Source organism: Squalius cephalus (genome assembly GCF_949319135.1).
Source record: "Squalius cephalus genome assembly, chromosome: 8".
In the NCBI taxonomy this organism is placed as follows: Eukaryota; Metazoa; Chordata; class Actinopteri; order Cypriniformes; family Leuciscidae; genus Squalius; species Squalius cephalus.
In genome coordinates this window covers 8,617,870-8,633,443 of record NC_137129.1, presented here as the reverse complement: position 1 = coordinate 8,633,443, position 15,574 = coordinate 8,617,870, and the positions used below count along the sequence as shown (strand labels likewise).

Below are 15,574 nucleotides of genomic sequence, written 5' to 3'. Positions count from 1 at the left end.
CAGACAATGTTGGCGAGATGATATGGTCGTAAGAGGCCAAGAAAATCATCCTTAAAGATTTGACCAATCCATAAGTCTTTTGAGAGTAAAATAAACAAATTTGATCAGCACATTTTGGAGAGAGCTTGCAGAAATGGATAGTAGGCATTTATTCACACAATATTAATAATCCTTCTTATTCATAGTTTACAATGCATGTCTTTAGGCCACTATACATACAGTAGACAGTGTCCTCTTGTGATTGATGGGAGCACAGAGGACAATGACTCACTATCCAAACCAGCTTTCAGTCTCTAAAGAGACCTGACAGGAGTCTCATAATAAGATCCTTGGCAAACATTTCACCACCTCTTGATCTGGACTTTTGGGTCTGAAGGAAACCCCCCCCCCCCCCTGCTGCGTTGGACCCTCTTTGTGCTCCTGTCTATAGGGCAGGTGTTACAAACTACAACCAGACACTTTGCTCTTAGCCAGGATGAAAACTACTGATGGGGGGTCAAAGTGCAAAAACACAAGGCACAAAATTCTGAAGGCATGTATAAAAAGTACATACAATTCTATCTATAGACTGCACATCAATAGACATGTTACACACAAACACACACACTCTGTATATACACACACACATACATTTTTTTTAATCTAGATTAATCTCACTGAAATCTTGGAATTAATCTAGATTAATCTAGAATTCTGCCGAAGGCATTCAGAATATGTGTGTGCTACACAAATAATGACTAAAGGGCACGTGTTTCTTAAATACAAAGTGATATTTAAAAGAACTTGTGAAGAAATGCCAGAGATTTTTTTTATTATTATTAAAACTAACATAATAAAGTATGATTTTTTTTTTTTTTTTTACTTTGATGAGCATATAAAACAAAACAGCTCCTTGGAAAAGATGAAATGTAGCCTAATATGTAGTAGTTATAAACAAAGGTCTATTTTTAGTTCAGATTAACATTTGAGGGCAGCAATTTTATTCATAATGTCAACCAACGTAATGTTACTTGAAAGCATTATAGCCTACTATTCCTGCCAAACTTCCATGGTTGCAGTTAGTTTTTCTACAGTAAATCCATGGTAAATGTTGCAGATCTGTGGACACTGGATAGTTCATTCATGGCACAATGTTTCTTCCTGGCTTACGCACGGTTTGATCCGTTAATAACGGAGAAATGTGAATGTTTCTCACTAGATCTTGCAGCGATGTTATTACTTTAGCGAATTCAAATGATTTATTTACTGGATCTCTTGATCAAGATCGGCTCGCACTGCTTTGGTCCAGACTGATAAACAACGGTCCGTCAACCACACAATAACGAGTAGCTCAGTTTCGTTCCGCTTGCATTGCGTTTGCCATTTGATGTCGGACAATGTTGTGGTCGCGCCAGCGTCACATTATGACCCACCTGCATTTGAAATAACAAAATTTTGGTCGGCAGGAAAAATGGTCCAACGAACCGTTCGGTTTGAAAATGCGTATCGAACACCGAATCCGCGCTAAAATATCAAGGTGAAAGTCATCATAGCTTGCTTAGTATAGACCCAGCTCCCAACCCAACTCTGAGAATAGATTAGGCTAACGGCGATATTTTTTTTATCGCCCGATAAGAGTCTCACTGCGTTAACGCCGATAACGGCCCACCAATTATATATATATATATATATATATATATATAATATATACATACACACACACACACACACACACACACACACACACACACACACACACACCTGTAACAAAAAGTCTGTCAATTAAATGTTTTACCAGTTTTACAACCAGTGAATGTAGAGATATAAACCTCTTGAAGCATCAACCCCTGGTTGCACATGTATGTTGTCCCCTCCAGGCACACACATCAAAATGAGATGGATCTTTTGAACACACTCCAGGACATTGTGTAGGGAGGGTAAAGGCTACAAAGATGGGGGGGGGGGGGGGCAACAACTTCCTGATTCACACACAGCATAAAGAGAAAGACAGCTGGCTCTAATAAGCTCTCTATCCATAAAATGCTTGCGTATTACCCAACCACCACTGAACCAACCATTCGTACAACATGTGAACCACATTAAAGTTCATTATGCCTTAAACATGACACATATGTTCAGGGCCACTGCAGGTCCTCAGCAGGAGAAATATCCTTGCTAGATTAACATGCTACATGGCTTAGCATGACATGAAGTGTGATTATGTTTAACTGCCTACCTCCTCCAGTTACGACAGCATAATCTAATCCAATAACAACTATTTAAAAAGAGATTAGCAACGATAGCATTGGCGACTCCTTTTGACTCCTCTAACCATCTGAATTAAGAATAGCAGATCATTTAGGCTAAATTGTTAGCATAGAGATCATCTATCCCAGACAGATTAACATAACACCAGAACATTATGACTACATTTCACTTATTGCTTTAATTGCTTAGAAATCATTTTAAAATGGTTTGTGGGGGCAATTTTTTTACAAGCGGCCTGCTGTGAATAATGAGGACTTTTAGGGGTTTAAAATGGAGCAAACAGTGATATTTTACAACGCAGCAATCAGAGCAGTTGTTGGTCGTAATATAAAAAATTAAAAACAGATACGCTTACAGCATCTTGACAGGAGTATTGAATAAAGGAGTGCATGATGTATGTCTAATATCAGGCACTGACCTCAGTTAAACCCCTCAAATATAGTTTCAACAAAAAACAGAAACATTCAGCGGCGAGAGAGGAGATCACTGTAAATGTCTGGAAAATCTGGATCCCCTTTCGGTAATGTCCTGTTTTATTGACACTATTAAACCTTTCTTTTTGCTCTTAGATGATCTAAACTTCCAGATAAAGGTGCATTTATCGCTTTTTTAAATGCCGTTCTGGGGCAAGTTCAGGGGGCGTTCATGTTATCCTGCTATAATTTAAGAAAATGCATTTTTTGGAGAATAATCAAAGTTCTTTACAGGACGCTGTGTGGCAAGATTTTTAGATCCTGTAATAAAACTGTCATTTTCACAATTTGTTCCATAAACAAGACAAAGGATCACAGAGGTTTTTCCCACTAAGACCTGTCAGATGTGAAATTACCCTGGCTTTGGAAATCATAGCCTTCATGTATGTGTTGTCCTGTCCCCATGGAAATAAGGGCCTGTTTGTGTAGTAACATTGGTGGGGTCAGAGGTTAAAGGCGTTGCATGACATCACCATTGCTATAGTTTAGGAATATGTTTTACATGCATTTTTTCCTGTAAATTTAGAACTGATGCTGAACATGCACTTCTCTCATGACATCATGGGATATTGTGATTTATTTTAAAGGTTGTTTCATCAGGTCAGAACCATTTGAGTTAATTTTCCATAGAGCAGCCCTGATAACAGTGCAATAAATGCTTAATCAATTCCATCATTCGCAATCACACGACTGGCCTTTATAGGAATAGTTCACCCAAAAAAATTGTATTCTGTCATCTGCAAACCATCATATTTTTCGAAAACAATGTGATTTGACAGAAATGGCGAAATTCAGTTTTGAAGTCACAGTTCGGTGTGTTTTCTTTTAACTGAACAAACTATGTCTTTAAATAAAAAAAGTCTGTCAATATATCTGCAACATACACTGTCGTTTATGGTGCTGTTGTGATTGGTGAAAGAGATTTGAAGTGCTTACACTTTTGGATGTAAAATATTCTAGCAAAATATTTTAGAAAAGGTTAGAATTATTCCGCTCCCATTATTTGACTTGCATGCTCTTGTTGGCACTCATTCATTGAAGTCTACTTGTGTGAATTTGTAACATTTACATGTAAGTATACAACTGTAAGATGTATGTTTTACAAGGAAAACACATCTCAAATGCATTAAAGAAACACGCAACTGACAGCAGGACAAGACATGTAGGTTTATGATTTAGTTTGAAGCGCTTCATATAAAGCATGTCTCATGTTTAGGACATCTTGAATCATGCACTCTGTGTCCTTTGTTATTTTTTAGATGTGTTGGCAACATCAAAGTATGGCCCTGTCAAAAATTGCTTCCTAAACACTTGCGGACTTCCTCCAAATCCACACTTTCGTGACATAATGCCGCTTTGACTGTGGGGTAGATGTCTGCTACAGAGCTTTCAGACTCAAAAGTGTGCATTAAGGGCACATATCGGCCACAAATGGGGCCTAAAACCTAAAATGACAAATGGGACACCCAATGGTCTTGCGGACTTAACAGACACACAAACGCACGGTGGCCATTGTAAGACCGTAAGTGCACATGAAGTGTGCAATTTAGGACAGGGCTTATATCGATATAAAAAACAATATTTTCACATCCTATGGGGGAAACTCTATTACGTTCCATACACAGAGAAGTTCCGCTTGTGCAGTGATTAAAACAACACTATTCTTTCGGTACAAATATATACGAAAATGTAAATACAAATACGTGTACCATTACACCCCTATGTGATACACAAAAATCTAGTTTTTTAAAGCAGAATGTCCAAGCTGCTCTTTTCCATTGAAAATGAATGGTGGCCAATGATGTCAAGCAAGAATATCAGAAAATATCAACATGTATTTTAGTCTTTAAAGCTACAAAAATGACTTCATAATTCTTTATGTTGCTTTTGTGCTTTTTTGTATCTTGACGATCCCTGGTCACCATCCACTTTCATTTTTTGTTCAATTGTCTTTTTTTCTCTCCAAAATCCTTTTGTGTTCCACTGAAGAAAGTAAGTAATGCAGGTTTTTGAATGCTGAACAGATTTTATACAACAATGGGGACAGTGGCCAATAATGATTTGTTCTTGTTAAAGGGACTGTTTTCTGTCATCTTTCCATGTTGTGAGAGCTGGTTTGGTTTGCTGTTCGTAGAGTGACAAGTCTACTGAAAGAGACATTATATGGCGATTGATATTGCCCTGAAGGCTTGTTTCTTTTCTCCATGCTGAAATAACAAAGCTGTCCTCACTCACATGCATTTTGACAGGCCCAAGAAAGAAGGCAAGCCCTTTCTGCCCTAATAGAGAGGCCGGCTTGTGTCACGTCGCAAAAGGACTAGTTTAGAATCGTTGGGGAGGTTATTAAAATATCAGCCCTTTGACGTAGACCAATGCCAATGTTCTAACATGACTGGTTCTTCAAGTACTTGCAATTCTCCTCTGTCTCTGCTCATCAAGACATTCTGCCCTTTTACTTATGATGAGCAAAGACTGTTATGGGCCTTTCATACTGGCAAATTAGTTCGAAACAGAGCAACAGAAAAATTGGTGATATGAAAGCTGTCATGTGGTAGCCTGGTCCTACCAGACTCTCTTACATTTCGTTTGTACAGAGAGTCTGGCCACTCTCCATTGACAAGAGTTAAAGCTGCAGTCGGCAAGATTTTTTTGATCATATTCACTGAAACCGACATATGCTCCGACAGAACAACATAAATCAGCCGGTTTTAGAAAAAAACCCGCGCTTCTACCTCCACCTGGAGATCACAGTTCGTGCACACGCCACAGATCCCCCCTCCCCCGCGCACATTACAATATCACATGCACACGCCTGAAGTTCGCAGGTGTGTTGGATTGTACGAAGCGTGATGACGGAGAGAAAATCTACTAACAAGCTTCCAATTCCTCGGTTATTGCTATCTATGGGTAGATTAGCCAGGGCAGCCTACCTCCGAGTTCTGTTGATCGATGCTGAAGAGACGGACGCGTTCACAGAAAATCTGGTGCACACGCACTGACGAGCACAAACTCGATGGGAGGGTGCTCGCTGGTAGTGGGGGAGAGGCATGAGAGTTGTAAACATTCAAAATTTTGGCTAAGTCACCTCAATCTGCCAGACTTGCCGACTGCTGCTTCCTTGAAGGCAGGAACTCTGTTGAAGTTTAAAACTATTGGATCTGCCCAGAGCCACTCTGGATCTGCCATAACCAATCACTAACGTTTGGTCATGACGTAACCCTACAACTCAAACTAGCGCTCGACCTCAACATCATCATTCTCAGCCACTCCCTCTGTTCGCTGATTGGACCGGTAAAACCGGAGGAAACCCACGAATATACCACAAACCCAGACGGAGTACTGAAGGAAAATGAAAATTGAGCGGACGTACGTAGGAGGGCGGAGCCAGGCTAGTCATGCGGACCCGGGAGCAAAAACATTTCTACATTTTGTAATCATTATGACCACAACTTGTAATAATTGCTTTAATGATCTTATTGTTTCTGCCTAAATGAATACATGATGTTAGCTATTAAAAATGTATTATTATTTTAACAAATACTTATATGTATAGTAAATTATTTCTTTTTTTCATTTTGAGTCTTTATACAGTGGCCATAAAAAACATACAGTAGAGTTAATATTAAAGCTGCAGTCCGTAACTTTTTTTGTTCAAAATTGACAAAAAATTATATAATAAGTGAGTACATCATGAATCCATTTTCCAAACCGTGTTTTTGTCTTATCCTGAATCACGGTACACCGGTAAGTGTTCATATTCAGACTATTTTAGACTGGTACGGGTCGTACCGCTGCGGAGTAGACATAGACATAAACAGAGAGAGCTTCAAGAAGTTACGGACTGCAGCTTTAAATAATAATAATAATAATAATAATAATAATAATAATAATAATAATTGTTATTATAATTATTATCATTATATTATTATTTAAATATTACATTATTGTTATTATTATTAGGTAGCCTGACGTCGTCATACTCAGATTCTAGTCAGAATGTGAGTCTGATACTGGTCCATTGAGCTTTGATTATGGGGCATGTTTCAACCGAACCAGGAAAGAAAATGCCTCTGCACTCAATTGGATAGAACTACAACCAATCAGAGCAACGGAGTAAGTTTTCATTCATGTTTCCAATCGACAAACGCCTTGATCGCGGTTCTCTGTTCCTCTTTTAAAATGAATGCGCTGTCGATATCTTCTATAACAGACGCGATGGCAGAATCTACACATAATGTTTCATAAACAAAGTTCGGCAGGAGCACGTTCACATAATCAATCCAATCAACTTGTCATCAAACACAATGTCTACACTATCAGCATGAGAGGAAGCATATATTCACTCTGTCACCTAACATTCCTTGACAGTTTTCAGCATCCCTCCACTCACTCTCGGCTTGTTCTTCCACAGCCAGGAATACGGGGGGGGGAGTACTCTGGGTTCGGGCCGAATACCGAGCCCGAGCCCTCTCCTCAGACAGCACGCCAAAATATGCATTTATTCTATTTGACTTATTTGTAAGCGTGAACTCGTGAAATCTCAATTCTCCAGCGGCAGTCATTTGAATTCAACCCAAGCGCTCGTTGATGACGTGGATGATTACGTTACCGTTGCTCATCTGTCCATCATCGCATAAAGCCCGCCCCTGACAATTTGATTGGTCCGAACAATTTTTGTTCGGGCATAATAGCTCCTCAACGGATCGAGTCCAGACCGAACTTCCCGACCTAAAAATTTTGTGGGCGGGGCTAAGTTCGGCTGGCATCCAGGCTAATTATTAGGCCTTTACATTTAACACATTAATTTAGGGTGATTCATTGAATCTTATCCTTAATTTGAGTTTTTTTTTCTTATATTAAAAACAATGTTCATGATTACTTTGATTCTTTTTTTTTTTTTTTTGGAATATCATGTCAAAATGTCTTTTGTTCTTTTATTTTTTAATATCAATCACTACTGTGTTCATGTTGTGATAATCACTTCATTTTTACTCAAGCAAAACATCAACACATGGTTCGCAGTGTGAAAGTGAGTTTGGAAATGATGAAACAAGACTATTTTCACCAGTCGGAGTTGGAAAATGAGTGGTATGTTCTGTTACGTTGAACTATTGAACCTAAACAAACCATATCATATTCTGAAGTTTCTCTGCGCACATCTGCACTATTGATCATAGCTTTTAGCTTTTGCTGTGACCTTGCCTACCCCCTCACACCGCTATGCATACTTTGATCACTTTCTATGATGGACACTGCGACAATCAAGGCATTCAGAGAGTTGCAAAACATCGCCCACACACTCTTTAGAACACCCTGATCCATGAGGCATCACATCATTACCAGCAGACTGTTCTTATTTAGCTGCTGCACTAAAGAATTTAGCAAGACAAATGAACCTGGTTGTGTTGGTTCAGACGTAAAAGAAGATAAGGAGAGGGAGGGAGACAAGCTCTTGTCGAAGAAGAGACGTGTATAGACAATTAATTTCTGTTTGTGTTGGCAACTTAATCCCATTATATACCCACAGGATTTTTATAGCTACTAACTTTCCATTTAGTGTAAACCATTTATGAATTATGGCATGGAAAAGCGTAAAAGGAAACAGTTTAAGTGAATGGGATTGATTCTGTTAGATTTTGTCCTGTGTCTGGCAAAAGTAAATGAAAGGAGAGAGGAAGATTTACATCTGAGAGCTGGTGCTGCTATTCATACCAGTTGATGGTACGCGGTCTAAAACGCCAAGCTGTAGTCAGTGGAGAAATGGATGTAAAGGATGACTTTAATAGAACACACAAAGTTGTACACTATGAGAATAATGGGGGTTAAATTGAGTCTGGAGGTTCCAAATTTGATTTAAAAAATAACTTGCAGATTCTTTGTCAATCAGTTCCTTTTCATGCAGTGGAAATGTGGGTTGTTTCACTACGCATTCACTCTTAAAAATAAAGGTAAGAACCATAAGCCACCGTTCTTGTTTCTCCAAAAAAACTTTCAGTAAACAATTCATAAAAGAAGCATTTTTATTTTCTTAGTGTGTTAATCTAGTTAGTTAATCTAAAGAACCTTTTTCCAGAGTAAAGAACCCTTTGTACATGGAAAAGGTACCATGCATATTAAAGGATCTTCATAGAACCATCAATGCCAATAAAGAGTCTTCAAGCTTTACTTCATTACATTAAATTAGAAGCAGACCCACTTTGAGATCCCTACATGGGTAGAAATGTAACTTTTACTGGGAAAAACTAAAAATTAAACGGTTACCAGTAAGTCTCCTTACCATATAAAGTATGGTGGAAATTGATAACATCACATAATAATTGAATTGTAAAATGCTGTGACTTGTATGTTTTTTTTATATATATAAATAAAAACTATGATTTATTGTATAATTGATGGTGAAAAACAGTAAAAGGGCATTCCCAGAAATCCCTATGTGACATATCAGAAATAATTTATATTTAATATAAATGCTTTTGTTTCTTCCCTTTTTTGTATGTTGTCAGTAAAGTAAATTAGGGTGTTTTGTGTTCCTCTAAAAATCTGATTTTGGTAGTTCAAGTAGATTAGCAATGTCACGTCTGTTTTGTGGTTTCGTTTCAAGATTGTGTTTTCATGTCATGGTTCCATTTTGTCATGTGATTCCTTGCCCTCATGTGATCATGCCAAGTACTCACCCTGTTTATGTGTCATGTTAACTAGGGGACCGGGGTGTAACGATACCCTCATGTCACGATTCGATACATATCACAATACTGAACTCACAATACGATATTATTGCGATACTACAAAACATATAAAAGGTTAACAAAAAATGTACTGTTTATTAAACTGATAAATTTGATATTACATTGTGTGTATAAATGAATCTTATTGGACTTGGTGCTGGAAACCCAAAGCACAGGACAATAGAGACACCAGAATAAAAATATTCATGATTCTGAAGCTGAAAATACAGAGTTATTTTAGACGAATATGTTTCTCTGTCACTGACTAGATACATTTAAAATAATGTAGGCCACTTTTTTACACAGATATTCCCCTATTGCATTATTATACATTATATTCAACATTATATATAATATTTTAATGTAGTACTGACACTAAAACTCTGAAAACTAAAATTTTTATTTTGGGAGAACTATTCACGATACATATTGTTGCATTTTTGTATTGCGATATATTGTGACACGATATATTGTTACACCCCTAATGTTAACGTTAGCATATTAATATTATATAACTTAATTAAAATGCGGTCATAAGGTGTAATTTATGCAGACACCAAAATGCCAATTTGTAATTGCTAAAACATTATCATCCTATTTTTAATGGTGAATTTCTGGAAGCCACAGCTGCTGTTCTTTTACTATAAATTTAACAGTCGTTTTTTTTTTTTTTTTTTTTTTTTCAAATTATATTCAGCATAACAATATGAGTGAAAAGTTGAATTTCAGATTTAGTGAAATAAACTGCAGAATTTTAAAATAATAATACCTTAAATAAATAACAGTAAATCAAATGTTTAAATATCAAATCATGATATATTTGTTTATTTTAATTGCTTTTTAAAATGCATTTTCTCTAATATATATTATACTATTTCTATAATAATTGGAAAGAGTATATTAATAATTTATTATATAAGAGAAAAAAATATAATAATCCCAGATTTTCTCAGACTTTTTGACCTCACTGTATATCTGTATTTTCAAAATCACAGCAGTGCCCCATTAAGCAGCTCCAGAATTATCATTAGATGATATCCTCCAAACCTCCCAAAAATCCCAGTTTAACTCTTGATGATGTCTCACATCACCATGTTCATCCTTTTTTCCTGTGTAGCAGTGCAGGTGTGGATTCATAAACCATTGCTATGAGGGAGAGATGGCAGGGGGTAGAACATGAGAGAAGGAGGGGGTTAATGAAAAGTGAATGTTCTCTGTTTTTTGTTTTTTTTTGTGGTGGTTGCTGTGGGCATTTTTGCAGCTTCCATCTCAAAATGTTGAGACAGAGAAGGGGGGAGTATGCAAGAGACGGCGAGAGAGGGAGAATGAAGGAGGGGGTGAGTGATTATGTGTCAAAAAAAAAGGATGTTAGACTCAGTCCTTAAAAAGCTCTGGCACAAAGTTCAGAAGTTCCCAAACTCAAAGCTTCCAACCCCGGATAGTCGCAACGAGATTGGAGAGAGAGAGAGAGAGCAGGAAACTGAAAAACTATTCAGAGGGTAAATAAACAGAGAGGATGTTTCTGGTTCTGAGCTGTCCTGAGTGTAATGTGAGCGAGGAATAGGAAACGTTCTCTCCTCTCCAGGCTTTCGTCTGGATAGTGTTGCTTTTAAATTTACTGCATTTCTACAAGTGTGTTGTTGTAGAAGGAGATCTCTACATCGACCCATCAAGCAAAGAAAAAGGAAAAAAGAAAGAAGCAGAGAACTCCGAACTTCAGAAAAGTTTGGACAAGTGATAATCCCGGTGAAGCTCTCTCATCCGACCTGCTTCCAGAAGAGTGCCCGAGTTTCATCCGTCCTTGGATTATATCTTTCCTACCGTCAGCATTTTCCTGGGATGGGCTGGCTGCCGTGTCTGTGTTACCTGACAGCGGCAGTGGTTGTGGCGATTGGCTCGGAAAGACGGCAGCACCAGGTGCAGGATGGCCCCTGCCACTACACTTTTATCCTTCCAGAGGTGGAGCAGTGCCGACCTGCGGGGGACTTCCAGGTGACTAACTCCCTCCAGCGGGACTCGCCCTCGGCCCCGGAGTCGCCACACGCTGAAACCACCTGGCAGGAAAGGAAGCTGGAGACCCTAGAGAGTGCAACAGAGAACAATACACAGTGGCTGCAAAAGGTAGTGAATTAGCTTAATCCTCCTAAACCTCATTCTGTCTGTTTCTTGTTCATCTTTTATGGCACCAGTGGTTCTCAAATTGGGTTGTAGGTTCACCCTGATCAGGGAAGGCAGGGAAAATGCGCTAAATGCTAAAACGTTACATACGTTTTGTTGATGACAAAGAATGTGCATCCAATCAAACTCTATGGTAATGTGCTGCAAAATTTTGTACATTCTTCTTTTGCAAAGGGATCTAGAAACTAAAGTGCAGAATTTTAAATATGTCAATTAAAAACAAAAACTGATTGGTAGAAGCTATAGCCAAATTTGTCAGATGCTAACTGGTGTGACATCCCGGAAAACCACGAACAGAGCTGTGAAAGGAAATACAACCCAGAACAACATGGTTTCTGTCGACCACAATGTGTTTGTATGGTGACTTATTGGCGGCCGAGCATCGGAATTTAGAAACCAAATTGTAAATATTTGTCCTGTTACTTCAGACTACGTCATGGATAATTCATGGAAATATTAATATATTTCAGTGTTTGATTGTAAGGGGATTTTGTTTAATTTTGTACAATAAGTCATTTTGATACTTTGTTGGGTCGCCACTTGATTTTCTCAAGTGGTTTTGCTTCAAGATCCAGAATTTACAAAGGACAAGTTTATGCACACTATTTATGTTAGTGCACTATAGATATGTCCCAATCTGCATTACACATTATCCTCTCAAGGTTATTCAAGTTGGGAAGGAGACCAAGAGAGAGGTAAATCCTGAACATGTTTAAGCAAGATTTCCTGGATGTGTAGATCCTTTAAGGCTGATGGAGTTTGTCAGTATCTGAAACTATTTTAAAACCAAAAAGACAAGGATTATTCCTCCATTAAGGGCCAGATCCACTTCTCTCTGTCCTATTTTCAAAAGCTCTAACATAAAATATCAGCATTGATTCTGCACTGTAAAAAGTAGAAGTGTATCTGTTTTACCCCTTTAAAAATGACTTTCGTTGATGTAATCGATTGTAGACAGGTTGATACTGTACTACATTTACATTTATCAACTGAGTTGTCCCTTTTATATAAAGCATGGATAGAAAATAATCTTGTCATATTAAGTAATATTCTGACTTTGATAAGTCCATTTAACTTAGATGTCATTTTTAGGTTCTCTGACAAACATTATCACTGTGTTTCTGACTAACATAATTCAGGCTTATCTCCAAAACATTCTGTTTAAAATGGATATTGTTCTTTTCACAGATACCAACAGTTAAAAACCTGCAGATTATTGTGTGGATGGTTGAGATAATGTTGTTTTTGCAGTGAAGGTCATTTAAAGTCTGATAACATTATGGCAGTCATTTCCCACAGTAATTCAAATAAACTGTGTGTTTTGAGACAGTTTATCTCTGTGCCATTTGCAGTATGTTTCAATCAGAAGGTCATTACTTGTCACATCACCGCAGATTCTGTTATTTAGGTCCTATGAACAGCAATATATGCCTTGCCCTTTGCTAAAAAAATGAATAAATCACATAGCTACATGTCCCAGCCAGGCTTTGGCCTGCTCTGTTTGTCACCCAGACTATGGGCCGTCTAGAAAGTCTGTCTCCTTTTTCAGGCCTCCCATTGAACACGGAGGGGGCTTAGTATCGTACGTGCTCCCCAGAAATGCTCCTGAATGCCAAAGGATTACAAAAAGGGTCAAAATCACTCATGAGTCGGCTCACTTTCATATTTTACAGGCCCTACGTCTGGCACAAGATGCATTTTTCTGTCAGTAGGAGGTATAGAAAAAAGGTAAAGCGACTACTATATCTCAGAAAAAGCGGTCCAGACAGACCCTCCTGATATGCCTATATGCACGCTTTCACCAGCAGGCCAAATGTTGTATAAATTATTATTTCACTCCCTCTCCGGTCATTGAGTGCAGTGCGCGGTAGAAGCAGCAGCTTCCTGAGCATTGGAGAGCGTTGAACTCTGGCCCGCTGCTGAGTGGATTGTACTGGCTTTTCAACACCACAGACGTTCTGCTTTGCATATGCATTACTAGACTTTCCGGCCAGAGGCCACACATGAGACGGTGTATTTGTATCACACACCACACTCCCACATGACTATCTGACCTCCAGGGTCTTCGAGAACCCCCCTAAAGAAAACATGAGCTAATCCTGTGTGTTCTTCAATGAAATTCCAAAGAGGGAACATGCATGCTGAATTACATGTCAGGGACAACTGTTTTTTTAGTTTTTTTGGAAGGGCTTATTTTTGTTCAGCATCATGACTTCTGTTGAATCACATTAATCCTGTGGCTGGTCATTGTTAGTTAGTAGTTTTCATATTCCACTTGTTAGCTGCATTAGACTTTATTGTTAAGTGTTACTGAGAATTTTTTTTTTTTTTTAAAGAACTCTCTTATGCTCACCAAGGCTGTCTTTGTTTGGCCAAACAGTAATATTGTGAAATATAATTACAATGAAAAAAGTTTTCTTTTTATATAAATTTAATTTATTCCTGTGATGGCAAAGCTGAATTTTCAGCATCTTTTCACCAGTCTTCAGTGTCACATGACCCTTCATACTGTAAATCATTCTAATATGCTGATTTGGCGCCCAAGACACATTTTATTATTAAATGTATGAAAAGAGTTGTGCTGCTTAATATTTATTTGTTTATTTTAAAAAAAGGGAGCAAAGGGATTAGGAGAAATATATGGAGGCTTGTTTCCGCCATGGAGTAAAAATTTGAAAAGGTAATTGCAACATTTTATTTCACAATTTGGACTTTTTAGCGCAATTTTCCGCCGGACAAAATTGCGATTGTTAACTCATGATTTCTGTTCTGTCTGTGTGCACCAAACTTGTACTTCTATCTACTCCTCAACCAGACCACCTAGAGACTTCGGGTTTTTCGGCATTATGTTAAGGAAGGTCTAATCTCGGGAACGCACAAAAAAAATCCAGGAAAAGATTTACTATCTCTTACGCCGCCTTCACACTGGCAGTTGAAATCAGCTCCATAATACGCAATACGCCCCCAGCGGACGTCGTACACAACGGTGAAAAGCGTCGGAAGCACTGATCTATATAGAATGCATTTCTTTGTCAACACTATCAATGCCGAAATGAATCTGCAGCAGTCAGGTGGTACAACTAGAGCTCTGTAAGTTGTTTACGTTCATTGTAATGTTATGTACTTAGAGACATGAGGTTATTTAACACAGATTCTCGTCTCACGACGCAGAATCTGCAGTGTGTGTTCATGTGTTTTGAAGGAAGTATGGCTTTGGAGACGCTCTGAAGGGAGGGTGGGATCTAATGATTTCAAAGCTAGCTTGCTATTGCTAGCCACTCTGAAATTTCTTACCCTACCTTTAACACAAATCCTCTTTCCCTGAAACGTTTATCCTGGCTCTGTTCAGAAAAGAGAGAAAAGCAAACATGAAAAATCACAAGCTTATTGTGTCATAGTACTGACACAACAAACAAAAAACCTTTGTATTTTTTGTTTTAGAGGTGAAAAAATCCCCTCTCTTTCAGGCAAGAACACGTTCCTACATGAAATATACACAGGCAGTTGCTGTAACAGTTTCTTGGCTTCCCAACATCCTTTCTTAACACTGCATTCTAATCCAAAATAATCTCCTACGACAGATCTTCTGCTTGCGTATGCAGCCTCTGTCTCTGTTTAAAGCAGCCAAGATGCACTGACACGTCCTGCTAAAAAAGGATTGGAAAAAGAAAAAGACTGAGAGACAGACAGAAAGAGAAGTGGATTAAAGGAATACTTCAAACCAAAATGAAAGAACTGTCATTATTTACTAACCCTCATGTAATTCCAAACCTGAATGGTTATTTTTTCCATAAAATGATAAAAATGACAAAATAGTAGCATAAAAGTTGTCCATATAACTTGAATGCTAAATATGGCACCATAGCGCATGTTGGATGTCAGTAACATCAAATGTCATTGGTTCAAAAGTGTCTCCTAACCAAATGTACATTTTTTGCTTTTATAGTTCAT

General features: G+C 38.1%; 1 protein-coding gene across 3 annotated transcripts in view; it reads left to right on the top strand.

The window, feature by feature from the left end:
* angpt2b (angiopoietin 2b) overlaps nt 1-15,574 on the top strand; it is a 52,019-nt gene that overhangs the window by 14,915 nt on the left and 21,530 nt on the right. Inside the window, exon 1 of one of the 3 annotated variants that reach the window (XM_079877818.1) lies at nt 10,763-11,566. The exons of the other annotated variants lie outside the window; for them this stretch is intronic. Coding sequence (XP_079733944.1) covers nt 11,285-11,566 — 282 coding nt within the window. The 5' untranslated portion in view covers nt 10,763-11,284. Of the gene's footprint in view, nt 1-10,762; nt 11,567-15,574 lie in introns of those variants that run through there. 3 annotated transcript variants of the gene reach the window in all.